Source organism: Peromyscus californicus, unplaced genomic scaffold (assembly GCF_007827085.1).
Source record: "Peromyscus californicus insignis strain IS unplaced genomic scaffold, ASM782708v3 Scaffold_5__1_contigs__length_169319896, whole genome shotgun sequence".
In the NCBI taxonomy this organism is placed as follows: domain Eukaryota; kingdom Metazoa; phylum Chordata; class Mammalia; order Rodentia; family Cricetidae; genus Peromyscus; species Peromyscus californicus.
The window spans coordinates 15,394,509-15,420,375 of NW_026294573.1; the positions used below are offsets into that span (position 1 = coordinate 15,394,509).

Below are 25,867 nucleotides of genomic sequence, written 5' to 3' on the forward strand. Positions count from 1 at the left end.
CGGCCCAGCCCTCCAGGGGGCGGGGCCACCACCACGTGACCCGGGTGCCAGGCGACCGCGCCGGCGCAGTGGCCGTGTCGCCGTCGCCGGGGCTCCGTCCCCGCTGCGCCGCTCCGCCGGGTAGCCGGCTGAGGCTGCGGCTCCCGCTCCGGCTCCTTCCGCGGCGGGCCGTGTGCCGCAGCCATGTCCCGGAAGCAGGCGGCGAGGAGCCGGCCGGGCAGCGGCGGCCGCAGAGCCGAGGCGGAGCGCAAACGGGACGAGCGAGCGGCGCGCCGGGCGCTGGCCAAGGAGCGGCGGAACCGGCCCGAGGCGGGCGGCAGCAGCTGCGAGGAAGAGTTTGTGAGCTTCGCCAACCAGCTGCAGGCCCTGGGGCTGAAACTGCGGGAGGTGCCGGGGGACGGGTGAGGCGGACCGGGAGTGCGGGAGGTGCCGCTGGGGATGCGCCGGCTCGGTCTCCGTGAGGGAAGCAGGGACCGGGCCTGGTGGAACGCTGCAGCAGGTGCCCCGAGAGCCCGGGGCCGGACTGAGAGGTGACCTCGAGGTGCACCTGTCATGAAGCCGGATGGGAAGGGACCTAGGTCCCGGTCGGTGTCATGCTGGGTCTCCTGGCGTCCTCGCTTCCTTCCGCACTGGGGTCATGAGGGCGGAGAGCTGAAGGCATCTTCCCACGGCTTGGGTTCCCTAAGCAAAAGGGCTTACCCACTGCATGAGAATCCCGAGCCAGCTCTTTCGGGTAACCCGATATAACACTAGTAGCAGATGGAAAGAGGGAACGGAGGAAGGTAAGGGGAAGGAACTTAATGGAAAGGGGACGTGGGTCCAGGAGCGTGGGGAGAGAGAAGGAAAAGGGTAAAGAGACGGGAGAAGAAGGTCCGAGATTGCCAGGTGTGTTGTTGCAAGAGGCAGGTTGAGCCGCGGGAAGAGTAGATAGAGCTAAGGAGCATACAAAGCCAGATGTGGTGGCTCCTGTTTGTAATGCTAGCACTGAGGGGTTGCTGTGAGGTTGAGACCAGCTTAGGCTGTAAGAGTGAGAGGGTTTCAAAAAAGAAAGAAAGAAAGAAAACCAAAGAAACTTCGATAGCCTTAGAAATTGTGGGAGAAAGAATTGCTTTCTTTCTCCCTTCCTTCTATTTTTTTTTTCCTTTTCTTTCTCACTATGTAGTCTCGGCCAGCCTGGAACCCCCTGTGTAGACTAGGTTGCCCTTAAAACTCACAGCCGCCTGCTGGAATTAAAAGGTGTGCACCTCCACCCACTGCACACAGAAGTATTTTTCTTCATTTCATACTGCGCTGAAGTGTATTGATCAAGAATTAATCAGTCAGCCCCATTTGTCTTTCCTGCCTTCAGAGCTTCAAGCAAATTGGATTTTGTTCTGTTCACAAAGAGTTGGGTACACCTTCCTGCCTAGGTATTTTTGCTTAAGTTGCAATTAGAATTTAATTGCATTCAGCCACCACTAGAACAGTTCCTGGGTCATAGAAGGCATCTACCACTGCTTCCCAGTGCTGGGATTAAAAGCATGGGCCATCACCACCCAGCACTTTTTTTTTTTTCATTTTTTCCTGAAGGAAGGGATAAAAAGTATCAAGGGAGGCCACCTATCTCCAGCAGAAGCCAGACACTGCTGTAGACATCGAAGAAGCAGCTGAAGCCTGGCCTGGTGGCGCACGCCTTTAATCCCAGCACTGGGGAGGCAGAGGCAAGCGGATCTCTGTGAGTTCGAGGCCAGCTTGGTCTACAAATCAAGCCAGGGTTGTTATGCAGAGAAACCCGGTCTCTGAAAAACAGAACAAGACAAATGAAAGGCATCAACTGAATGCAGGGGACCCAGGTGGGACTGGCCTGCACATGACTGGACTGTGTCAGACGGCATGTTTCTCCATGTCACAGAATTCTGCCGGGGAAACAGGTACTTCCCAGTTGCTCATGAACAGCAGCCAAGGGTCCAGAGTGAGAGTCCTGAGGACTTCCATGAGGTTCTGGGCAACTCTGGGAGTATTTACTCTCTCCTTCCCCCAGGAGAGCAGATTTCTTCAGTTACTCCTCACACATTGCTTGAATGGAGTGCTGGAAACAGGTAGATGGCTAAGGTCTAGAAGGGTTCACAGTTGAGAGACATAACAGTAGGTCACTTATATTCCCATCTATGACCCCTTTGTGTTCTTAAAGATTTCTGAGGAATAAACACATGCACAAGTGCTGTATGAGCCAAGCTCCGTATTTACAGGAGTGTTCAGGCGCACACCCATGCTTCCAGACAGTAGCCCCCCCCCCCAACTCAAACTTAGAGATTCACATTTCTATGCTTCCGAGTGCTGGGATTAAGGGATGCCCCACCATGCCCAGTGAGATGGTAGCCTCTTGGAAACTACTGTATACTTATGAGAGAATGAGAATGAAGAAGATAAAGATTTTTGTTTTGAACATATGGACACCCTGAAAGGGTCTCACGAATTTAATTAACTTGGGGAGCAGTTGCTATGGGGAGAGCAGTTTGACCTATTCTTAGTAACTGATGACAGTGGTGCTGTTGAAGGAAGTGGCTAACATGCCTTGAAATGTCCAGGAAGACCTCTTCTTACTCAGCCAGCAAAGAGTCAGTGACTTCCATGTGCAAGAGGCCTCTCAGAAGACATGCTTGAGCCCTTCAAGAAGGAGCAATACACTGGGCAGTGGCGGCACACGACTTTGATTCCAGCATGTGGGAGGCAGAGGCAGGTGGATCTCTGTGAGTTCGAGGCCAGCCTAGGCTACTGAGTGGGTTCTAGGACAGCCAGAGCAACACAGAGAAACCCTGTCTCGAAAAACCAAAATAAAAAGGAGCCATAGGAGTTTCCCAAGAGAACATTCCCGGATGAGTGCCACGCAGACGGCCTGGAGCGCACCTCACCGTATCTGCTAGCTCCTGTGTGGTGGAATGGGAGCCCAGTTTAATAGGAGTAGTAATGTTGGAAGTGAGAGGGCAGGGGCTAGCCTACTTCCCAGTCTGTTCTTTGGCAGTGTTAGGTGCTTCCTGAAGCTAGCCTGCTGTACAGAGAGCTGTGCTTGGGTGACATTCGACGGGCTGCTGCTGCTGTCGTCATCCGTCATTGCAGTGAACGGTGTTTCCATGGATGTGGTGGTTTGGGAAGTGGCAACTGAGTCTTTCTTTTTTTTGTTTTGCAAGATAGGGTTTCTCTGTGTATCCTTGGCTGTCTTGGAACTTTTGTGTAGACCAGGCTGGCCTCGAACGAAGAGATCTGACTGCCTCTGTCTCCTAGAATTAAAGGCATCTACTACCATTGTTGTGCCCAGGTCACAAGACCACCATAGAGCCGGTATCGGATGCAAGCACAAAGAGGTTTTTAATAACAAAACAAGCAAGCCCGGGGCTTGGTCCTTGAGTCCAACATCCGACACAGCGGGTGGAGGAGGATGGCCCGAGCACTCACCTTAAGGGGTTTATATAGGAAAGGTGCACATGCAGCTTGGGATTGGACGAGGGGGCTAGGGGTGAGGTAGTTCTTTGAAGTTACTGGCTGAACTATAAACGTGAGGTTACTGATGGCTAACAGGATTCAGGGTATCTATAGAGATGTAAATTTTTTACTCCCCATGTCCTGCTTTTGCTGAACCCAGGATATATACATTCAGAGTTATTGTTCCAGTCCTATTTTCCTATAAGTTCAGTTTCTGGCCAGTTGAGTCCATTACTCCCCATGTCCTGTTTTACCAAGTCCAGGATATACAGATTTATTGTTTCAGCCTTGTCTTCCCATGAGTTCAACTTCTGGTCGGTTCTAAAACTGCTGGTCAGCAAATACCTTTAGAGGGGGAGGGGGGAGGGGGGAGGGAGCATCTCTCAAGAGGGCTACTGATTTCTCCCTTTCACCACCACCTGACTAACAGACTTTTTTATGCATTAATATTTGTTGAGTAGTATTAGGTTAAAATATAGTGATGTTTTGCTAATATAAAAAATAGTTACAAGTTTCCACTGTTTCTCTTATGTCCTGATTATAGTTTGGATGGCCTAAGATGGTGACTTGCTGTAGGTGTGTTTCGTGTAGCATTCTGTAATCGGTTGTTTTTCTGAACTCAGATGCAGGGCCTTACATCTGTGTATCCCTAAAGCACAGTGGTTCTCCAGCAGAGATGGTTTTGTCTCCCGGGGGCAATTGGGACTGTCTGGAGACATTGTTGGTTGTCACAGCTGGTGAGGAGGGAGGTGGTGTGGGCCTGGCATCTGGCGGGCAGAGGCTAAGGATGTTCCCAAGGACTGGCAGTGAGCAGGACATTTCTAGCAGCACAGAGGGACCCCAGGTGTCGACAGTGTGGGCACTGAGAGGCCCGGCTGCCCTGCAGGGGTGCGGGTGGACACTCAGGAAACAGCCGGATCTCCTGGAGGCCCTTAGGGCCATGATTTTGTTCTCACTGACATCTGTAGTGTGTTTGCAGGGCTTCCTAAGGGAACCCAGGTCACTGAAGTGTTTGTTAGGTTTCCTGTGTCGCCACCTTGTAACCCATCAGAAAAACAAGTCATCACAGTGTTTATGACATGATGTTAGCGGGCAAATAGAGTACGGCAGATGAAAAGTATATTAGTTGAACATGGGGGTAACTATGGCTAATATTTTGGTATTAATGTTTGGCAGAGTCATGACTAGAGGGGGGTTGCTCAGGTTTGCATCTTGGTCCCAACACTTCACCCACTAACCATTTTGCTAGCCCTGTTACTAGTATTATATAATTATATAATTTTAGAAAACGAACATGATGCTTAACAATGGCATTGTTGTTCCCTGGTGACAAGGTGAGCAGGCAGGGTCCTGCCTGTCCCTGGTGTAACCTTCTGTGTCCAGGCACTTCCTCCTCGGTTTTCGCCACGGTGTTCTTAGCTCCCAGACATGAGGTAGACTGCAGTTTGTTTTATCAGCTTGACAAGCTGATGTCTTTTGAGTACTGAACGAGAGATGTCTTAGCTGGGCAGTTTTAGTGAAGCTTGGTTCAGAAAGGGATCGGTAGGTGTGACATCATTTTGGAAGGGGTCTGGAGTAGTTTGTGAGGTCTGCACCCTGTATTGAGGAGCTGGTCATCAGCTCCACCATTGAACCGACTGAGGCCCTGAGGAATTTAATATTTGTTTTGAGCCCACCAGCTGGTAAGTGGGGCAGGAATCCTTATTTGCTGCCTTTCCAGTGGGTGATCTGCAGAGCTGAGGTGTCTCCTCTCCTGGTGAGAGACTGCCGAAGACAGCTAGGCACAAGACGCTGTGCGTTAGGTGAACTAAGTCTAGTTTTGAAAGACCTTGACCAGCATCTTTGTTTCGACAGCAATTGCCTATTCAGAGCTCTGGGTGATCAATTGGAGGGTCATTCTCGGAACCATCTCAAACACCGACAGGAGACAGTTGACTACATGATAAGGCAGCGTGAAGATTTTGAGCCCTTCGTGGAAGATGATGTTCCTTTTGAGAAGCATGGTAGGTTCACTGTGGGACCCTGGGTCCTTCAGGAGCCATGCTGGGTCATCAGCCCACCAGCATCCCACCCCCACCGCCAGGGTTCGCTTCTGTAAATTATGCCATTGGCTCAACACACACTTATTTGCATATTCTGTGGTAAGCCCATGCTATGCAGCTGGGAATCTAGATTTGGATGTATGTCTCCTTGAATAAAAGAGGCGGCCTTGGTGGGTAAGGGTGTGGCGGCTCAGGGGTAGAGTGCTTGCCTCACAGGACTTGGTCCTTCCTCAGCATCACTACCACCTCTAAAGAAAAGATGGAGGAGATGATGATAATTGACAGAGGCTTTGGCCTCCTACCAGTGGGGTGGGAAATAAGCTGTAAGAGTGCACACATACAGAATCCACTTTTTAAACTGTGCGTGCAGGGTGGAGGTCTTTATTGCTTCTTTAAATTTTTATAAAAAGGTGATAGTAAAGCACCTATCTGAAAGGATTTTTGGTTGTTGTTTTTTTTGGGTGAAGATTAACTTAGATAACAAAATTAAATTCTTAAGTTAGCTGTCTGGGGATGATGGGGCTGTGGATAGTGTTAATTGTCTTCTGTAGATTTTTTATTTTAAATAATCATGTATTTATAACTAGAAAAAAGAAATCAGCAAGCCCGTGTTAACATCTCATCAAAAACCTAAAAATACACCCTCCCCCCTTTTTGGAAATAGTGTCTTTAAAACATAACTGTGTCAATACTTAGTTTTGGGTGTGTATATAACCTGACCTTTGATCCTCCCAAGTGTTACACCTGCCACCACACCCTGTTTATGGGGTCCAGGGGGTGGAACTCATGGCCTCTTCATGCTGAGCAAGCTTTCTCCCCACTGAGCTGCATCCCCACACACAAACAGCATCTCCACCACAAGGCTGACGTCTGTGTCTTACCAGGACGAGGGCATGGCCTCTGTTTGGAGGACAGTGTGGGGCCACATTGAGAATGGAGGGGAGCAAGTCTGGAAGGGGAGGCTGGTGAGGAGGCTCTCCATATGGGCAGTTCTGAGAGGGATGTGAAGGGCCAGTCCCAGAGCAGTTGGAGGGGTAGTTTACCCAGGCAGGGGTACCAGGGTGGTTCTGAGGTCTGGCTTAACAACAGCTCCAGGCATGGAGGACGGAGAGGGGGCAGTCTGGAGACACTGCTGGCCGTGTCTTCACTGGGAATGGATACATGGAGCCCTGGAGCAGGGAGGGTAGTCTGTACCTGTCACTGAGCTCTGGTGGTCACTTTTCAAGCAGACGGGCAGTTTCAGAGTTAGCATTTTACAGATTTGTGTGTGTGTGTGTGTGTGTGTGTCAGATTTTGGAGCTTTGTGCTGTTTAAAATGAGACGTGTTGCTGGGTGTGCTGGTGCACACTTGTCCTAGCACTCAAGAGGCTGAGGCAGGAGGATCAGGAGACTGAAGCCAGCCTGCATAGAAAAAAATGAAGAACCTTGTCACTTTTCAGTGTTACTTTGGATAAAGTTCGTGATCTGATTCCACTTGAACATCATTAGGAAAGATCTTGTAGTGGATTGGGGAGTACCAGTGTGTCAGGACAGGAGCTCAAAGCTCCGGGTGCCAGTGTGATGTCACTTTAGTTGTGCAGTGGAAAGATGTTTTCTTGAAATGTCACTGCATGACTGAGTGCTGATGCATCAAAGTGTGAGCATCAAGGAGATGGATGACGAATGGCTTTGACTGCCAGAGCAGAAATGAAGCTCGGCAGGGAGTCTGCACATCCTTGTGTGCTGAAGGTCAGACCCATCGCCTTTACCTCTCCTAACCAGTTACCAGTTTCGAATGTCTGTCTGCATTAGTATGCTGGAAGTTTCTCAGGGACAAGGTGTTGTGCCTTTGTTCCGGATCCAGCCATATCTGACATTTGAGGTATTCATATAGTATTTGCTGGTTTAATAAGTGAATGTCTCATGAGGACCAAGTGACTATTGCCCTTGGCTCTATCTTCAGGATTATTCTCATCTTCTAGAATGTGGCTCTGAAGAATCAGCACCTTCTCTCCCCATCTGTACAAAACCTGGATCAGAACTTGAGCTGTTCGTAATGCCTCATCTGTCTGTCTCCTGTTACCGGTTCCTTGTCTCTTGGCCTTTTCCTCTTCCCCTTACCACCTGTGTGCTTAGTTTTTCTGTCAACTTGCTACAACCTGGAGTCACCTGGAACGGAGGTTCCCTCTAACCTCAGTTGAGGGGTTGCCTAGATCAGACTGGCCTGTGGTCATGTCTGTTGGGATTGTCTTGGTTGCTAAGTGATGAAGAAGGGCCCAGCCCGCGGTGGGTGGCACCATGCTAGGCTGGTGGTCCTGAGCTGCATAAGAGAGCTAGCTAAGCATAGGTTTATGAGCCAGAGACAAACCAGCAAGCAGCTCTTTTTTGGAGCCTGCCTCCAGGTTCCTTCAGTAACAGACTGACCTGGAAGTGTAAGATGAAATAAGCCCTCTTTTCCTCTACATTGCTTTTGGCCATGGTGTTTGTCATAGCAACGGGATGAAACTAGAACATCACTTCTGAACTCGGGTGTGGTAGCCATTTCACCAGGAGCCTCAGTGCAGTGTGGACTGACTGTATGTCTCCTTGATCCCTTCAGCCTGTTCGAGATCAGTCTGAGTTGTGATCCAAGGTTGTTTCCCTCCAAAATCTGTTGCTCGTTCCCACTGACGTGAGGGCTGAGCCTGCACTTTATAGCCCTTCGTGACCTGTGGTTTTTAATTTCTCTCCTCTCTCCGTTTCTTACTGTGTGTTCTCCCTCTATCTCTGCCGTCGGTTCCTGCCCTACAGTATAGTCCAGGCTCTTGTTGTTTGGAATATCATCCCTTGCTCCTTTGAACTCCTGCTTGGCCTTGGAGCATGCTTAGTAGTGTCGGCTTAGCAGCTCATCTGATGCACCATGTCCTCCACCCTTCCCTAAACACACACACACACACACACACACACACACACACTCTCTCTCTCTCTCTCTCTCTCTCTCTCTCTCTCTCTCTCTCTCCTCTCTCTCTCTCTCTCTCTCTCTCTCTCTCTCTCTCTCTCTCTCTCTCTCTCTCTCACTCTTTGTGTTTTTGACTTGAAGCTAAGGTGTGAGGGCACAGCTGTGTAAGATTCCCTCATCTCTGACACTACCTGCAGGTTTCAGATTGGCCCACATTCACGGGAGCTGTTCTGGCAGCAGTGGTTTTGTGGGGAAAGGGAACAGACCGAAGTCAGCCGCCGGGGAAGACTCAGTCCAGCACAGTCCGCTCTGAGAAGGTCCCAAGCACAGTGCTTCTTTGTCTTTGGAAAACGTTTTTTTTTTGGAAATGCTCTTGGCATTTCAGCGCAGCAGTACACACAGTGCTGTCAGCAGGGAAGCCTGCTCCAACCTCAGAGTCCAGAGTTTGCTTTTTGTTCTCTATTTCTTTTGTGGTAGCATGTAGCTGCTGTATGGTCTGTTAGCAGCTGTAGTCTAGGGCACATCATGAAAGAGCAAGACTTGCCCTTCTCCTTTGGAAATTCCAAAGGATTGGCAGTTACTTTACAGAAGCCTGGGGTAAAGGCCAGGTCAGCCCTTTGCTGAAGCACCCGTTTTTCAACACTGTCCATATTGTTCTGATTGTGGTCTTCTCCAGGGCATAGTGACAGAGTGGCCACAAGCCAGGGCTGTGGAGTCAGCTGCTGGGGTGAAGCTCAGCTCACCAAGATCAGGCTCTGGGGCCTTCGGCCATCATTAGCTGTCCTCACCTCCGTCTGTTCATCTCTCTGGTGGCGAGTGTGATAATCCTTCCAAGCGTTGCTCTGATAATGAAAAGTGATGGTTTCTGAGAAATTATCAGCACTGCTTGACACATGCATGTGCATCCGTTAGTGCGAGCCGCTACCATTCTCTGTCTGTTGTTGTGCACGCCATGTGTGTTGGGCAGCTGGGCAGATTGGAAGCACGCAGCATTTCCTGAAGGAATTAATCAGCAGATCCTTCTCTGATGACGAGCACCCCCCGTGTTTAGTCTGTGTATTGTTCGCCTCTAACTCCCTAGACTGACAGCTGGTGACCTTTGCAGATGTGTGTTCTCGCTTCTCACTGCTTGCAGCCACGTAAATACCAATCATGTTTGCATTTGCACTTTCCATCATAAAGACTTCATTTTTCTCTCCTGTTTCCATGCAGTGGCCAGTTTGGCAAAGCCTGGTACTTTTGCTGGCAATGATGCAATTGTAGCCTTTGCAAGAAACCATCAGTTGAATGTGGTGATCCATCAGCTTAATGCCCCTTTGTGGCAGGTAGGTCACCTGTTTAGGAATGTCCTTAAGATGATGGGGCTTGACCTGTGATGCTGAACTCCTAAGAAGAGCTTAGACCATGAGCTAACCAAAGACAGGAATCTTGTGGTGATTTGGAACTAACCCCAGGCAGGTGCAAATGGAGTCTGGAGTGTGAGTGAAAAGTATTTTATGATCCTGGGATATTACTCAAGAGTTAGCTAAGTGGGTATTTGGGGACAGAGCCTAATGTGGAAATGCGTCAGATAATTTTATTAAACTATCTTAGCATGTGAATGTTTAGTACACACAAACTGTAGTTTTGAAGTATGCCTGTTCCCTGTGGTTTGTATATGTGTGGTTTTAGGAGTAGAGAAGCGTCCGAAATCCATTATAATGACTATATTCACTATAATGACTACAGAGTGTTTTCTGAACAGTAGAATGCTGTTTTTATTCAGCTTCAGTTCTGTGCTTTGCTTTTTTGTACAATGAAGATTTTATAGCAAATGTTTGCTCCAGGCTGAGACAGTTGTTCAACCACAATCCTCCACTGTGAAGTATCTGCCCATTCGACTCCTTTTCTTTCTCTGTCTCCTACATTAACCTCATCTGTCAGTTCATCAATCCACACATTCTAGAGCACATAAACCAAAGGTTGCTGACTACGTGCTCACCCTACTCCCCTGTTCATCCTCCCAGAATTCACAGGGCTTTGCGTCACTCTGTGGCTCAGCCTCAGACACTGGGCATGTGCTTCCACTGACCCTCTGCTCTACGTCTCTATTTTGAACTTTTATTTAGAAAGTCAAAACGTTTTAATTGAAGAAAAACCGGGAAGTCAGAAAAGCCCCTTGAGGTGGGTGAGAGTCACTGGAGTCTCACTGACTGGAATTAGGGCTGTTAGCGTTTTTTAGTCAGTGTCCTACCATTCGCCCCACACTTGGCCATATGATTGGGGGGGTGCATATCATGGTGTTTTTATAATACATTTTAAACACATGTACAAGAATTCACTCACCACGCGCGTGCACACACGTGCGCACTCACATGCACACCCAAACACACCTGCGTGCGTTAAGGTAATGGCATCTTTTCTTGGTGTGCTGCCTGCCTGCACCCTTTGTAATTCCCTGAGTCGTGGCCTGCACTCTTTTCTTTTAAAAAGAGGGTCCAGTTTTTAGAAATATAAATGACACATGCCAGAATTCACCCTTTTCTGATTTATATTTCTATGTTTTGATGTACATGTAACACCACATCAACATATGGAGTTAGCTCCACTCTACCAAGAAGTTAGCGCCTGTCCTGGGCAGTCACTACCCACTCATCTTTTCCCAACCTCTGGTAGCTACTGGTTTTTTCCTTTATTTGTGCTTTTCTGTCACATGAATGGAAGTCTTCAGCCTTTTGTATCTGGGACAGTGTCTTTTTAACAGAGTTACGCAGGACAAAGTGACGGAAATGCTGGCAGGGCTGGTGAGAACATCTCCCTCAAGGATGCAGTGAGCAGGAGGGAAACAGGGTCCATGGCCTTGGTCCAGTGCTGCCAGATGTCTGGATAGCAGGGAGGGCAGCCGTGTTCAGGGGGTGCTCTTCAGAGTGATCTGCTGGCCAGGAACATGGTCACCCCCCAGTTCCAGGCGTTTGTTACTAGTGTACACCGTCAGTGGAGTTGTCAGGACACTTGAGTACACAGTGTGGGGAGCCTGATCTGGAAGGAGAAACCCACGTCAGTGAGGTAGCCGTCCGCTGCTTTCCCTAATGATAACATTTCTTAATTGCCCTAATTCTTATATTTTTTTTTTTTCAAATCTGTTCTGTAGCGTTCTGGTTTATGACTTGCAAAACAGTGGAAGTATATACTCATAACAAGTGTATCCCGGGATCTCCCCTGCCTGGTGGTACAGCCGCTGTTCTGAGCTCTTGCATTAATCAGGAGTTGGCTCAGACTGAACGTGGACACCGGAACCTACATTGTCTCCTGCATTGGCGTGCACGACTGTGTGAGCGGTTTCCATGTAGCCAATGACAGGCTTGTTAGGCGTGAGCCTATGGCCATGGCTCCTAACAGTTTTGGTGACTCTTCGAGTTGGTTTTCTATTCATAACATCCATACGTTGTTACTAAATATGCTAATGCTTCAGGAACTTTGTCATGTGAAGACAACGTGAAACATGTCCTCCATCAGTGTCCTTTCTGGGAGATAGTGCTGCTGCTGCTGCTGTCTCTCCTGTCCATCTAGACTCACTGTCTCCCAGACCTGGACGTGCTACTAGAGAAGCTTTTGCACTTTCCACACAAGATCTGTGTGACCCCTGCTTGTCCCATGGCTGGCTGTATTTGTGGCGGGTTTTGTTTGTTTGCTTTTTCTTTTTTTTTTTTTTTTTTTTTTTTTTTTTTGGTTTTTTGAGACAGGGTTTCTCTGTGTAGCTTTGCGCCTCTCCTGGAACTCACTTGGTAGCCCAGGCTGGCCTCGAACTCACAGAGATCCGCCTGGCTCTGCCTCCCGAGTGCTGGGATTAAAGGCGTGCACCACCACCGCCCGGCTGCTTTTTCTTTTTTTTTTTGTTTTGGTTTTTGTTTTGTTTTTCATTTCTCTGTATAGTCCTGGAACTCATTCTGTAGACCAGGCTGGCCTCAAACTCAGAGATCCACCTGCCTCTGCCTCCTGAGTGCTGGAATTAAAGGCGTGTGTCACCACCACCTGGCTGACTTGCTGTTTTTGGATATTGAATACTGTTAATGGTCATCTCAGATTACTTGGGACTTTTAGTGAAAATAAGGAGGGCTGATGTTTTAGAATTTTAAAGGAAGAATGGTTACCTAGGGACAGAATCGAAATTAATTTAGTTTCTGGTTTATGGGTGTTTTGGAGGAAATCTACCCAGCTCAGCACTTAAAAGTTTTGTATGCTTTTTTTGCATGATTTTAAGGAGCCGATTCTTGTAGTATCCCAGGTTACTGTTGGAATGTAACACCCTGTGGCCATTGCCCAGAGCTGCTCTGTGTGCTCAGGGCAGTGTGGACAGTGCCCAGGGTTGTGAGGTGTGCTCTGGGCAGTGTGGACAGTGCCCAGGGCTGTGAGGTGTGCACAGGGCTGTATGGTGAGCTAGTACAGTTTTACTCTGTGGGATTTTGTCTTGGAACTGGTGCAATGGCAGGTTTTGAGATTGTTGGTGCTTATAAGGAAAAGGGAGGTGAATTTATTGCAGCTAACAAGCCATGTCAGGCTGGGTTTGTAGGGTTCCATTTTAAGGTCTTCAAGAGGGTCTAGAAGCTTCATGCTTGACATTTTACTTCTTTTTTTCCCCCTATGATAATCTTCAGTCTGTTTAAGCTTCCGGCTCAGCAAATCTGCGTCTGCTTCTGGGTCTTCCCATTGGAAGGAGCCTGTGCACTGGCAAGGCCAGGCAGTTAATTTTATCTGACTTCACTGCAGGCCTGCCTCTGGCTTGTTAGTCCCTTCCATATGGAGTCACTCGCATGTTGGCAGATGTTACATGGGCATGTGGAAGCCTGCAAGCCAGAGAGCTCAGAGACTCTCATAGCTAGAGTCCCAGTCTGTTGTATAGGGCCCACTGGCCTGGCCTCCTGGTCAGGTCCCAGTACCCACAGGCCCCCACCTTCCAGATCCTCTCTTGTGTCTGCAGATTCGAGGTACAGACAAAAGCAGTGTGAGGGAGCTCCACATCGCCTACCGGTATGGGGAACACTACGACAGCGTCCGGAGGATCAACGACAACTCAGAAGCGCCGGCACATCTTCAGACGGATGTGAGTGATGCCCTGGGTCCTTCTGTTCCCTCTGCTTGCAGACCTGCAGGAGCTGACCACCAGGGACCAGCTGTTGCTGCTGCTAATGAAAAGCTGCCGTCAGGGAGCTGTGGCCCTGATTGTTAAAAGTGTTTCAGCCGGTGAAACCCTGGCTGCCCAGCCTGAGGACTGGGGTTTGATCCTAGGAATCCACATAGTGGAAGAAAAAATCCAGCTCACACAAGATGTCTTCAGACATGCACCTGAGATCATGACATGGGTGTGCACACACACACATAAATGTAAAAAGCTAAATGTATTTTGTATTTCTTTTTAGTGATGTGAGAGACAGTTGCTTGTTGTCCCTTTACCTTCCTTCAGTAGGCCCCGATGGTTAGGTGTATACACAATCTGTACCATGTGTGGTACATGTGCCCTTGGAAACCAAAAGAGGGCATTGGATTTCCTAGAACTGGAGTTATAGATGGTTGTGAGTGTCCATGTGGGTGCTGGGAATTGAACCTGGCTACTCTGGAAGAGCAGTCAGTGCTTTTAACTGTTTAGCCTCCTGCCCTTTTTTGAGACAGGGTCTTATGTAGCCCAAGCTGACCTTGAGGTTTGTTTGTTTGTTTTTGTTTTTGTTTTTTTTTTTTTTTTGGTTTTTCGAGACAGGGTTTCTCTGTGTAGCTTTGCGCCTTTCCTGGAACTCGCTTTGGAGACCAGGCTGGCCTCGAACTCACAGAGATCCGCCTGGCTCTGCCTCCCGAGTGCTGGGATTAAAGGCGTGCGCCACCACCGCCCGGCTAAAGGTTTGTATGTAGCTGAGGATGTGAACTTCTGATTATTCTGCTTCTACCTCCCAAGTGCTCAGATTATGGACACATGCCCCCATGTCTGTTTTATGCTTTGCCAAGGATAGAACCCAGGACTTTTTATATGCTGGACAACTATTCTGTCAACTGAATTACATTCAGAGGCCCTTAATTGGAATCTTACTAGATTAATAGATTAAAGAAAAATTGCCGTCTGTTTGACTTAAGTGGTCCTAGGCAGGGCCTGGTGAGCTTTGTTGCCGGATGTAAGCTCTGTGGGAGTGTTCTCTTCAGATGGAGTGTAGCTAGAGTTTTCCTGCCTGGCCCACAGTCAGGACAAATCTCTCTCATCTGCCAGTCCCACAGCCCCTCAGACCCAACCAAGTAGACACAGAGACTTATATTAGTTACAAACTGTATGGCCGTGCCAGGCTTCTTGCTAACTGTTCTTACAGCTTAAATTAACCCATTTCTATAAATCTGTACCTTGCCACATGGCTCATGGCTTACCGGCATCTTCTCTTCACATGCTGTTTGTCATCGTGGCGGCTGGCAGTGTCTCTGACTCAGCCTTCCACTTCCCAGAATTATTCTCCTCCTTGTCCCGCCTATACTTCCTCCTGCCTGACTACTGGCCAATCAGTGTTTTATTACTAACCAATCAGAGCAAAACATTTGCCATACAGAACATCCCACAGCACTTCCTCTTTTCTTTTTTTTTTTTTTTTTCCAAAAAGGAAGGTTTTAACCTTAACATAGAAAAATTACATATAATTTGGGAATTTGGGCGTAGCTTCTCTTACTGCTTCCTGCTGGAGGGGGGCACTGTATCTTATGGGGACACAAAGAAAATTTTAGGATTATGGAGTAGTCTATGAGGCTGTACTGTCTGAGCCAGTTGCCTTCAAACTGTTCTGGATGTTGGATCATCTGGGCCATGGTGTCATCAGAGACCTTTCAGGGGGTCTTGGCTGGTCAAACCTGATGTATCTTGATCTGGAACAAATCCATAGCCTCTGGCTTTCTGTGGAAACAAAAGCAGAGCCTCCTTTCCAAAGCAACACATCCTTACATCCAAATTTTGAAGTCAAGGTATCTTTAAAATATACATATTGGTTTAACTCAATATCTTTTACGATCAAATGTTTTTCTGCAGTTAAAAATCCCAAAGACAACACAATCCAGATTCTCTGTAATATTCATCTTTACGTGGCTTATTTTTTATATTAATTTTACTGTCTCTTTAAAGACTTTATTTTTTAAAACTATGTATTTGTTTATATAACTGTATATATCACCTTTTTTGTCTCTTTCAAGCCTACGTATATTTTACACACATTGTAAACTATTACATCTGAATCTGTCTTATTGTGAATCTATTGCTTTAAACTGCAGCATTTGTAAGACTGAAACGGCGCTATGGCTGTTGGCTCCGCCCACCTCAGCTTCCCAACATGGCGGTGGTACGTTTACTGCCAGCTCTGGGAGCTATTGTGGGTCTATGCTTATATCCAAGCAGCGTGTACCCAGAAACCTCTTTTTTTGTTTTGTACTAGCAAAGGCTAAATCCACCATGCAGCTTAATGTGCCACTTGCAGAGGCCTCATTCCCACCATATGGCGGCAGGTCGAGCGTGCACGCTAGGAACCCACCAGTAGCTCAAACCGGCAAGCTGCCGCTCATTTGAAAGAGACAATTAGGAAGCTGTTTTTAGCTCCGTTTTAGAATCTTTTCTCAGGTTTTAGATGGAAACTCTTGCCAACTCGTTGGGCGCCATTTGTAGCTAGAGTTTTCCTGCCTGGCCTACGGTCAGGACAAATCTCTCTCGCCCGCCAGTCCCACAGCTGCTCAGACCTAAGTAAACACAGAGACTTATATTGCTTACAAACTGTATGACTGTGCCAGGCTTCTTGCTAACTGTTCTTACAGCTTAAATTAATCCATTTCTATAAATCTGTACCTTGCCACATGGCTCATGGCTTACCGGCATCTTCACATGCTGTTTGTGATCATGGTGACTGGCAGTGTCTCTGACTCAGCCTTCCACTTCCCAGAATTCTTCTCCTCCTTGTCCCGCCTATACTTCCTCCTGCCTGACTACTGGCCAATCAGTGTTTTATTTACTAACCAATCAGAGCAAAACATTTGCCATACAGAACATCCCACAGCAGTGGAGCTTGCTTATTTTTGTTTTCTTGGTTTTTATTCTTAGATATTTTGTGCTTTTTCCTGTTATAAGAAGTGGATCTTTTTCTCTTCATATTTCCTAGCTAGTTATCATTTGGATGAAACCTCTTGACACACCCAGAGATCCTGTAGAATTCTCTCTTACACACTGAGATCAAAGCCTCCTACCGTGAAGTGAATCACTTCACATGTAGTATCTGCTGCAGCTGGGACACCCCAGGCTTCCTTGACCACGTCCTCTGTTGGTTCCAAAACCGTCACACCTGGCTCTTGATCATTGCTTGCCCGGCCCTTTTCACTTAGCATAGTGTTTTTGAGAGTCAGCCATGTTGTAGTGTGTGTCAGTACTTTTTAATGGTATTCCATGGTGTGGGTGTATCACACTCTTAGTTACTTTTCTTTTGCTGTGATAAAACACCATGACCAAGGCAACGTATAAAACAAAGTGTTTAGTCTGGGCTTAGAGTCTGCGCTAACCAAGGGTTAGAGTCCACGATGGCAAAGCAAAGACATGGCGGCAGGAACAGCTGAGAGCTCACATCTTGATGGCAAATAGGAGGGGGAGAGAGAGACACTCACACGTCTCTCAGATGAGAGTTGGATACTTGTGTTTTTCAAGGCTAGCATTTTAAGTTCAGTAGCTTAGCAGGTGTGAACACGGGGACCCTCTTCTGTCCTCAGCAAGCAGAGGCAGATGTGTGCTGTCAGACTGGGCCGTGATTACCCAAGCACTGCTGTCTAAATACTGTGGGAGCCTTGCTGCTGTTCTTCCTGGGTGACTCCTCTCAGCTCTGTACTCAGGGCTGTCCCGGATTCTCCTTGTGGGTGAATCTGGCCGCTGCTCTGCTCTTGAGGTTGTTCCTAGAATTCTTCCTCCTGAGTTTGGATGGTTTGTGATTCAGGTGTCTTTCTGTGTTAGAGAGCTGAGTGGCATTTGCTGGAGCCCATGGTTCCTATGCTGTTTCTTTTAGTTCCAGATGCTTCATCAAGATGGAGCAAATAAAAAAGAAAAGATCAAGACAAAAGGGGTTGACTTTGAAGATGGCCCACGAGATGAAGTGGAAGATGCTGTCCAGAAAGTTGGCAATGCGACTGGATGCTCAGTTAGTATCCTTCCCCAGCCATGCCTCACAGCTGGATGCTCAGTTAGTATCCTTCCCCAGCCATGCCTCACAGCTGATGCCCAGTTAGTACCCTTCCCCAGCCATGCTGCATAGCAGGTGATGCCATGCCATAGCTGGCCTGCCAGAGGCCCAAGAGAGTGGGGAGCTGTTAATTAATTTCCCTTATTTGCTGGATTTCACCCATCAATGCTCAAAATCCTAAGGAGTGGGTTAATCTTTTCTGAGAGAGATTTGCCGTAAAGGTGTAGCTTTATAAAGAAAATTTACTTATAAATGCATTGGAATGGCTACTGCATGTGATGGCCTTGTTTGAAATTATGTTTCTTGGTGGTTGAGGTCTTGGAGCCTCGTCAGTTCCTCTGTTGGTGTTTGTGTGTATCAGGCTGCTGAAGCAGAACTCGTGAGCATGACACATTGAGAGTCTTGAGTGTCTCTCTGCTTCTTCAACAGGATTTTAACTTAATAGTCCAGAACCTGGAAGCTGAAAATTACAATATTGACTCTGCAATAATCGCCGTACTTCAGATGAACCAGGGGGAAGGAGACAGTAAGTTCACAACCTAGACTGTGAGTAAGCTTCAAGTGTTATGCTGGTGGCGCCCTCCAGCTAGTATTCACAGTCTCCACGATTGCTATAGTGTCCACACTGAGCATCCGTCAGTCATGATGGTGAGCAATACTGCCTCAGTTTGTGCTGCACAGTGTGGTGCAGTGCGCATGTGCAGGATGAGATTGGGCCTGCATGGTGTGTGAGTTTTAATTAGTTTAAAGCTTAGCAGCTATGTGTGCCTGTGGCCACTGTATTGGACAGTGTAGGGTTAGGTCATGTTTTGTTCTAGATTTGGGATACAAATGAATGCTTTATCCCTAAAAATTCTCTTTAAAAGTTCATCAGAGAGAACAAACACTGCTGGCAGAAGTTGACTGTGAGCCTTAGAGCCAGCCAGAGGCTCCAGATGCTTCCTGCATCCTTCCTGACCATTGACTTGAGAGTCGAATTCCATCTCAAAGGATCTGGGGACCCGGGGATCCTGCAGTCATGTAACTGCGGTTGCTTTGTGTAACTGTTGGTTCTTGGCTTTAACAAAATGCCTTTCTTTGGAAGATGCGGAGGAGAACCTTGAGCCCAGTGCCCAAGTGTCGAAGCAGTGTGACGCTTCACTGGAGGAGGCAGGCAGCAGCTCCAGGCTCATGGAAGGCCGGAAGGAAAACGGTACAGCCCAGGCCAGACCTAGTGAAGAGAAAAGAGCAAATAAAAGCCAGATCCTAAAGGTACGGCGTGGTTGGGAGGCACGGACACTGTGGGGGTTGTTGTAGCAAGGGTGGGCGGCTGATTTTCACCCTAGTGTTCCTGGTGTGTATAAAAGTAGGTTCTTGTAAGCATGGGGGGGGGGGGGCACACAGAAGCATACTAAGATGCAGAGTGAAAACTTCGCTTGTCCCACAGTCACAATAGTCAGTAGCCCTGTGTACAGATGCACAGCTGCCTTCTCCCTTCTCATGTGACTGTCAAGGGTGCGAGTGTCTTTGCATCATCTGTAGTAAGCAACTTGGTGTGTAAATCTTTGCATGTTTTCCTGCATGGTGTCCCCGGTGAAATGGAGGGTGTGTCTCTAGAGCTGCTTCAGGCTCTTGGTAACTTGTCAGGTGTACACCTCCATCCCTGCTCCGACTCCCACGAGTGGACAGGATGTCACTCATTTACCCAGTTAGAAACTCATCTTAAAGGCAGATGTTTTGGGCTAGACCACCACCTAATGAGCGGGAAGTGATGCACAATCTGAGAACTTCATTGCCCTTACCTAGAGTCTTAAATGATGGGGAAAGTGTCTCCAGTCCCCTGCGGTTGTCGTCGGTGGCTGGACTTGGCACTGTCCTGGTGGGCATTTGGGTTGTTTTAGGAAGAGGATTGATATTACTTGATGCTTCAGGAAGGAAACATACATTTCCAAGTATATTTGAACAATAATAGAAGAGGAACCCTGTAGTCTGCTGGCCTGGTTTTCCCTGTTCTTGCTGAAAGCATTCTGGGCCTTGTGCTCATCAGCCCCCAGCCTCGCAGCTCTAGTGACCCCCACGGCCGTCGCTCTTCCAGGTCACAAACAGGCAGCGGAGGGAGCAGCAGCGGCTGGAGAAGAAGAGACGGCAGGAGGAGAGGCACCGGCACAAAGCCCTGGAGAGCAGGGACAGCCACAGGGACGCCGCCAGCAGGGGCGAAGCAGATGCGAACACACAGGTCACCTTGGTGAAGACCTTTGCCGCCCTGAACATCTGACTCTCGGGACCCAGAGGTGGAGGATGAATGCTGCGGCCCAGGCGGCCCAGCCAGGTGGCCTCTGACAGCGCCCACACAGAGCCCACAGGAGTCAGTGTCCTTCAAGCTGCCTCTTGTGTCTTGAGCTTTGTCAGTGTTTTGTTGGGTGACAGTAGGTGAAGCCATCCGCCTTCTGGAACACAAACAAAGTACTGAGTCCTCGGTGGGTCATGGGGCAGAGGTGGCTTTGGAGCGAGGCTTTATTTGCCCTGCAGTTCAGAGCATGGTGATTCTAGGCTCTTCCTTGACGTGTGGCGTGGGTTTGCTGTAATTATTCTTGAAGTCGTTTAGCACAATCATTAGAAATCCAGTGACAACTTCCTTTGTTTCTCTTATTTTCAAGCAGGGATGCACGTCTTGGTTTACCAGCTCAAGAGTGTGTTGAGATAGGATTTGCTTCTGATCCAGGTTACTTGGACATACCAGTGATAGGATGGGGCGGGTAGCTCACAGCAGTCAGGGAAATCAACTACACCTTCCTTCTTCCTGTCTCTGGTATCACCTCAGAGAGTGTGGCTGCCCTCCCCACTCCAGCCATGTGGTGTGTGTCCCTGACTGTGGGTGAGCCAGGGTTTTGTGGGGAGCTCCACAGTGCAGCAGAGTTTGGGGTGCTTTTCTGGGCAGTTAGGAAATGGTGTGGCCCTGTTTGTGGCATACCTCTGAACTCTGATGTGCAGGGCTGAGTCTATGGCTGGGAGGTGGGAGGGGATCTGAGGTTTTTCCTCGGAAGAATCTAAAGACAGCTTCTATGGGAGAAGTCTCCAGGATGAAGTTTTCCATGCTTGAATTTTAATAACTATGTGGGGGTTTTTTGTTTTGTGTTTTTGTTTTGTTTTGTTTTGTTTTTGATACGTTAGACTCAGAAAGATGCCTACAGAGAAATAGCTGGTCATTTGATCTTACAGGTTGCTAAATTTTCTTAACATGTGAAAATGAAATGAAATCCCATAGCATAGCTGGGCATGGTGGCTCAAGCCTGTCATCCCAGCACTCGAGCCGAGGCAGGATTGCTGCAAGTTTGAGGCTAGCCTGGGCTATGTAGTGAGTTCCAGGCTAGCCAGGGTTAGAATAAAAGGCCCCATTTTACTCCCTACCTAAGGGAGAAAAATCTTACAGCATGTATCCTGTATTTGATTATTTGGGTTTTCAGTACTGGGGAAGTACTTGGTGGCTGAGGCTGCCTGTGGCGAAGCTAGATTACAGGGAGGAGAGGGGAGAGGCCTGTGCTGCCTGCCAGAGGCCTGTGCATGACTCCGCTCTGAAGCACCTTCAAGTAGGGAGAGGTGCTGTTCCCCAGGCTGTGTTGTATGAACGTTTACTTTAAACTGTCATGTGTCGGTGAACAATCAGGACGAAAGTCTTTGCTTTCTGGGAGCCTGGTGTTCAGACTAACGCTGTATGCTGGCTCAAGAGAGAAATTACTTGTTGTCACTAGAGGCAAAAAGAAAACATGAAGACACAGACACCACTGGGCAGCTTGCGAGTCCGTCCCGTTGTCTTACCAGCAGACTATTTACTTCCTCAGTTTAATGTTGTCCTTCAGTTTTCCATTTGTTTGGCTTTGGGACTTTGTGTTTGGAACCCCAGAAGTCTCCTGGAATCTCTCCCAGGATGCTGTGTTACTTCCTGCGTACAGGACATTGCAATAGTGTGCAGATTTACAGACTACATGGCATTTTTTTTTCCTCCTCAGCTGGAGACCCAGGCCTCAGTCCCAGAAAGGGAAGGTGGTGGCTGCCATGCCCTAAGGGATAGGAGCCAGGCTGGCTCTGGGAGCCAGTGTTCTCTGGGGACACCCAGGACGGGGTCTGGGTTGGCTGAACTCATCTGAATGAATGCTCTCTGTTCCTGCTTTGTACTGCCTGAGTGCAGGATGCCAGGGCCTCGCAGAAAGATTAGCGTTGTTTACCAAACCCAGGGGTGGAAGTCAGAAGTAGCAGACCTGGGCTAGCAGGCTCAGTGGTAGAGACTTGCCCAGTGTGTGGGAAGCCCTGGGTTCCATTCCCAGCACTTAAAAAGCCAGGCTGTGGCTAGCTCTCAGTAGCCCCCTTGGGTACTCAGGAGCTGCTGTTTACCTGGCTGGGGACGGCCTCTCTAGTGTCAGAGCTGCTGTGGGGCTTGTTAAAGAGTGCTTTTATTTACAGACACCCATTCAGTTCTGAGCTCCCCGCTTCGGGTGGCGGCTGTGCAGTCTTTCTGGATCACAGTGGCAGTCTCTTCAAAGCACTTCCCTTTTGTCACTGTCCACAGCTTTCCATTTTCATTGGTGTTTCTTTAACGTGCTGGTTATTGAAAGTGGGGTACCTGCACCCAGCTTCAGTGTGTTGTCCAGCTCAGGCTCTGAATGTGACTTCACTGCCCCAGTCTCACTGAGTGAGAGGTGTGTGTGTGTGTGGGGGGGGGGGGGGGCTGTAGGCATCACCACTTTAGTGGGCACCTGACAGTCACCTCATGGGCAGCCAAACAGGCCCAGTACGGTGAGCTTCAGGGTGATGACGGTTAACACTTCCTCGGTCCAGGTCCTCACAGGGAAACTGTTCTGGGAAGGGAACCTGCCAGCCTCAGGCTGTGTCTCGACTGCTACCTGAGAATGTCATGGTCCCTCCTTGTGGGGGCACAAAGGAAAGCCACAGTGCTTCATGGCAGTTCACTGCCCTTATAAACTCTGTGGAGGGGAAGTTCTCTAGATTTTAAGAATAATTTTTTTAAGGTCAAAATAGGAAAAAACAAAAAACAAAAAAAACAACAAACAAAAACCCAACTGATGGCAACCTCTGCCCTGGAGGCGGATGAATTAAAACAACCCAGCCAGACTTCTAGACAGTGCAGCCCACTAGGAGATTGTGCCAGGAATGTAGGCTCAGTTGGGTTTTCAACAGAACATCTACCTTCAGGGAGCAAAGTCTGCTCTGCTCGGGGACTGGCAGGAAGAAGAATCTGAAATGTCCACCAGGGTTGCCTGTAGTTTGTCCTGTGAGCTCTGAAAACACTTCAACCCCGTTTTGATTGTGAAAGCGAAGTGGGCTGACCTTGCAGAGCAGCTGGAGTAGGGCTCAATGGGTAGCCTTTCTGTAGGCACATTACCCTGCTGCTTCCCTGGGGAACAGAGCAAGGGGAACTGCTGGGCCAGGGCTGGGACAGTGGCTCAGGTTCCCTGGTAGTGTCAGGTGGCCTGTGCCAGTGGACTGCACTCCGAGACGGCACTTCATGTTCTGAGGAACTACTGTCTGCCTGGGTTTTACCAGGACAACACAGCACCCTTTTTTACCTCTGAAATGTTCAGCTCAGACATCCGGCTGGGTAGAGGAAACCAGGATCCTCAGAGAGAGTGGACTCACCCTGAGCAGGGTGTGAGCAGAAAGGAGGAGCCTCCCAAGAGTTGTGGCCTTGGTGGCCTGTCTGGAGCCCCATGTGGGCATGCAGCTTCTCACCTCTGACCTCTAGGCCCAGGCCGGGTGCAGGGCTTCAGTCTTGTCCTTCCCTTCACCTGCTCTGTGCTTCCTTTCCCCTGAAGGTTGGGGGTTGCTTACGCCCAGCATTGCCCCAGCAGTCCAAGAGGCACTTTTACAGGCGCATGTCCCTTATCCCCGCAGGTCTACCGTTTCCAAGGTCATTGTTGAGTTGAAGATAGAGCTGCGTATTTAGATTCTAAAAGTTGAGTGCTGGGCTCAGTTGATTGTTCCTGCTGAATGGAGGCAATACCATGCCTCTGTCCTAAGTGGGAGTGCGGGGAGTGAGGCTCAGGAGAGAGCTGTGTCCTGGGATAGCCTGGCCCTCTGTCCCAGGTAAAGTTCTGACAGTTTCTTCAGCTGGTTCTTTCTAGAGTCTCACTCTTTGTTTTGTATAGCTCAGTTGAAATGTTGATCTCCTCACGGTCACTGGAGACGGCTGATAGCCGTGCAGAGGATACTCTCCACATAGCTGCACACTTGCACAGTGAGTTTATGTAAGCAGGGCATACCTGCGATCCAGGGCTCCTTTTGCTCTGTCCTGGCACAGGAGGAGCCTTTGGGGTCTGGCTCAGATCCTTCCTTGCACATGAGCATCCTGCAGGCCCCCCGTTCGACCACCACAGCAGTCAGTGAAAATCATCAGCCCTCTGCCTGTGGTTTGAGCTCTGACAGTCCTCTGTTGAAACCTGAGCCCTGCTGGTGTGGGGCTCTTTTAAGTCTTCCTATTCTTGGGGTTCATTTTCCATGGTGGCTACCTTCCCAGCATCCCTCACTAAGCACTAAGCTGGGAGAAGGGGAGACAAGGGCCTTGGGTTGGGCTCAACACCCACCACCCTGCTCTCTGTCCTGAGTGCTGGTGTTTGTCGGCCCCTCCAGAAAGAGGGCCAGTGTGTCTGCCTTCTCCTTTTTCTAATTGCACTGTCTTTGTTCTAGCTTCAGTCTAGAGATATCGAAGCTCTTCTTGGGGTCATGACCCATAGGCTTAGTAAGTCTGCCTTAGCTATGGAGCATAGAGGTGAGAAATAATTGTTTTCTGGCGTCTGAAGCCCATTTCCCCTAGGCTGTCTCTTTACACAGATTGTGTTCATCTGAATCATTTTATATTTTATTTACCAAAGTACTGTACTTGGCTATTTGCAGTGTTTTAAGAACCAAATGTTTTTTGTGTTTTTGATCTTCAACACTTGGTGCAATAGAAGCCGCAAAGACGTGCCACTTTATCTTTGAAATGGATTTTGTATACCAATAAATTCTAGTTTAAAAGCAGAGTTCAGGTCGGTTTGTTTTTGCTTGCTTGCTTGCTTGCTTGCTGCCTGGGAGTGTTTGAAGCATGCACTCTGCCGTGGAGTTACAGCCTTGACTCGGATTGTTCTCACCAGTATCCGACCACCACTTTGAGTGAGAGGGACTGAGAAAACATGTTGGGAAATGTCCTTTCCAGAGACCTTTGTGTGGGAGGCTGGAGGTGCTTAGACTAGGGATTCCAGCTGGGTGGTCATTTGGGACCCGGCAGAGGTAGCGTGGATGCAGTATGGCCATCTCATGACCGGGCACACCATTGTTAAGACCTACCTGGCAGCCAGGTGGTGGTGGCGCACCTTTAATCCCAGCACTAAGGAGGCTGAGGCAGGTGGATCTCTGTGAGTTTGAGGCCAGCCTGGTCTACAGAGTGAGTTCCAGGACAGCCAAGGCTGTTGCACAGAGAAACCCTGTCTCAAAAAAACAAAAACAAAACATACAAACAAACAAAAGAACTACTGGCACTGCAAAACATGTCTGATAAGCAGTGTGCCACCTTGAGAATTAAACCCTGCAAGACACCACCAGCATGGCTTCCTCTTGTACTGCCCTTCAGGGCACGCAAACAGTCCATGTGCCTTGTTCAACAGAATTCATCAGTTGCCCTGTTCTGATTCGGCTTTGGCTGGGCTGCTTGGGAAATGTCTGCTCTTAGACCACACTGATGCACACTGAGAGCTTTGGGCTTAGGAGGAGGGAGACTAGTCCAACTGCTTCGTAGATTCTGGCTCTGCAGAAGGAAAAGGCTCTGAGTCATGGTGGAGGGGTTTGGGTATTCTGTTTGTGCTAAGTTTTGTCCTAGCTAGGGTTTCTATTGCTGTGAAGAGACACCGTGACCGTGGCAACTCTTATAAAGGAAAACATTTAATTGGGGCTGGCTCGCTTACAATTTCAGAGGTTCAGTCCATTATCATCATGGTGGGGAGCATGGCTGCTGGGAGTATGGTGGCTTCTAGGCAGACATGGTGCTGGCTACGTATTGATCAGAAGGCAGCAGAAAGTGGTCTGTGTCACTGGATGTGGCTTGAACATATATGAAACCTCAGAGCCCACCCCTACAGTGACACACTTCCTCCAAGACCACACCTACTTCAATAAAGCCACACTTATAGTGCCACTCCCTATGAGCTTATAGGGGCCAACATACATTGAAACTACCACAAGTTTAGTCACCCATCCAAACATCTGAGAATCCATCCTAG

General features: G+C 48.6%; 2 protein-coding genes across 3 annotated transcripts in view; one reads left to right on the plus strand and one right to left on the minus strand.

Annotated features, from left to right (window-relative positions):
- LOC128096204 (60S ribosomal protein L31-like) overlaps positions 1–185 on the minus strand; it is a 54,999-nt gene extending 54,814 nt beyond the window's left edge. The window contains exon 1 of the mRNA XM_052715460.1: positions 1–185. Within this exon, the coding sequence (XP_052571420.1) occupies positions 1–185 (185 nt within the window).
- Otud3 (OTU deubiquitinase 3) lies at positions 104–24,634 on the plus strand. Of its 2 annotated transcripts, none has more exons than XM_052715904.1 (8): positions 104–401; positions 5,314–5,462; positions 9,631–9,743; positions 13,376–13,498; positions 17,448–17,621; positions 18,051–18,147; positions 18,706–18,872; positions 19,696–24,634. In XM_052715904.1, exons 1-8 carry the CDS (start codon positions 184–186, stop codon positions 19,873–19,875), a joined length of 1,221 nt encoding a protein of 406 aa, XP_052571864.1. In that variant the 5' UTR covers positions 104–183; the 3' UTR covers positions 19,876–24,634. The 2 variants fall into 2 exon arrangements, with proteins under 2 accessions (XP_052571864.1, XP_052571865.1); XM_052715905.1 differs by having other exon boundaries at positions 107–401; positions 17,448–17,579.
- Positions 24,635–25,867: the final 1,233 nt, after the last annotated feature.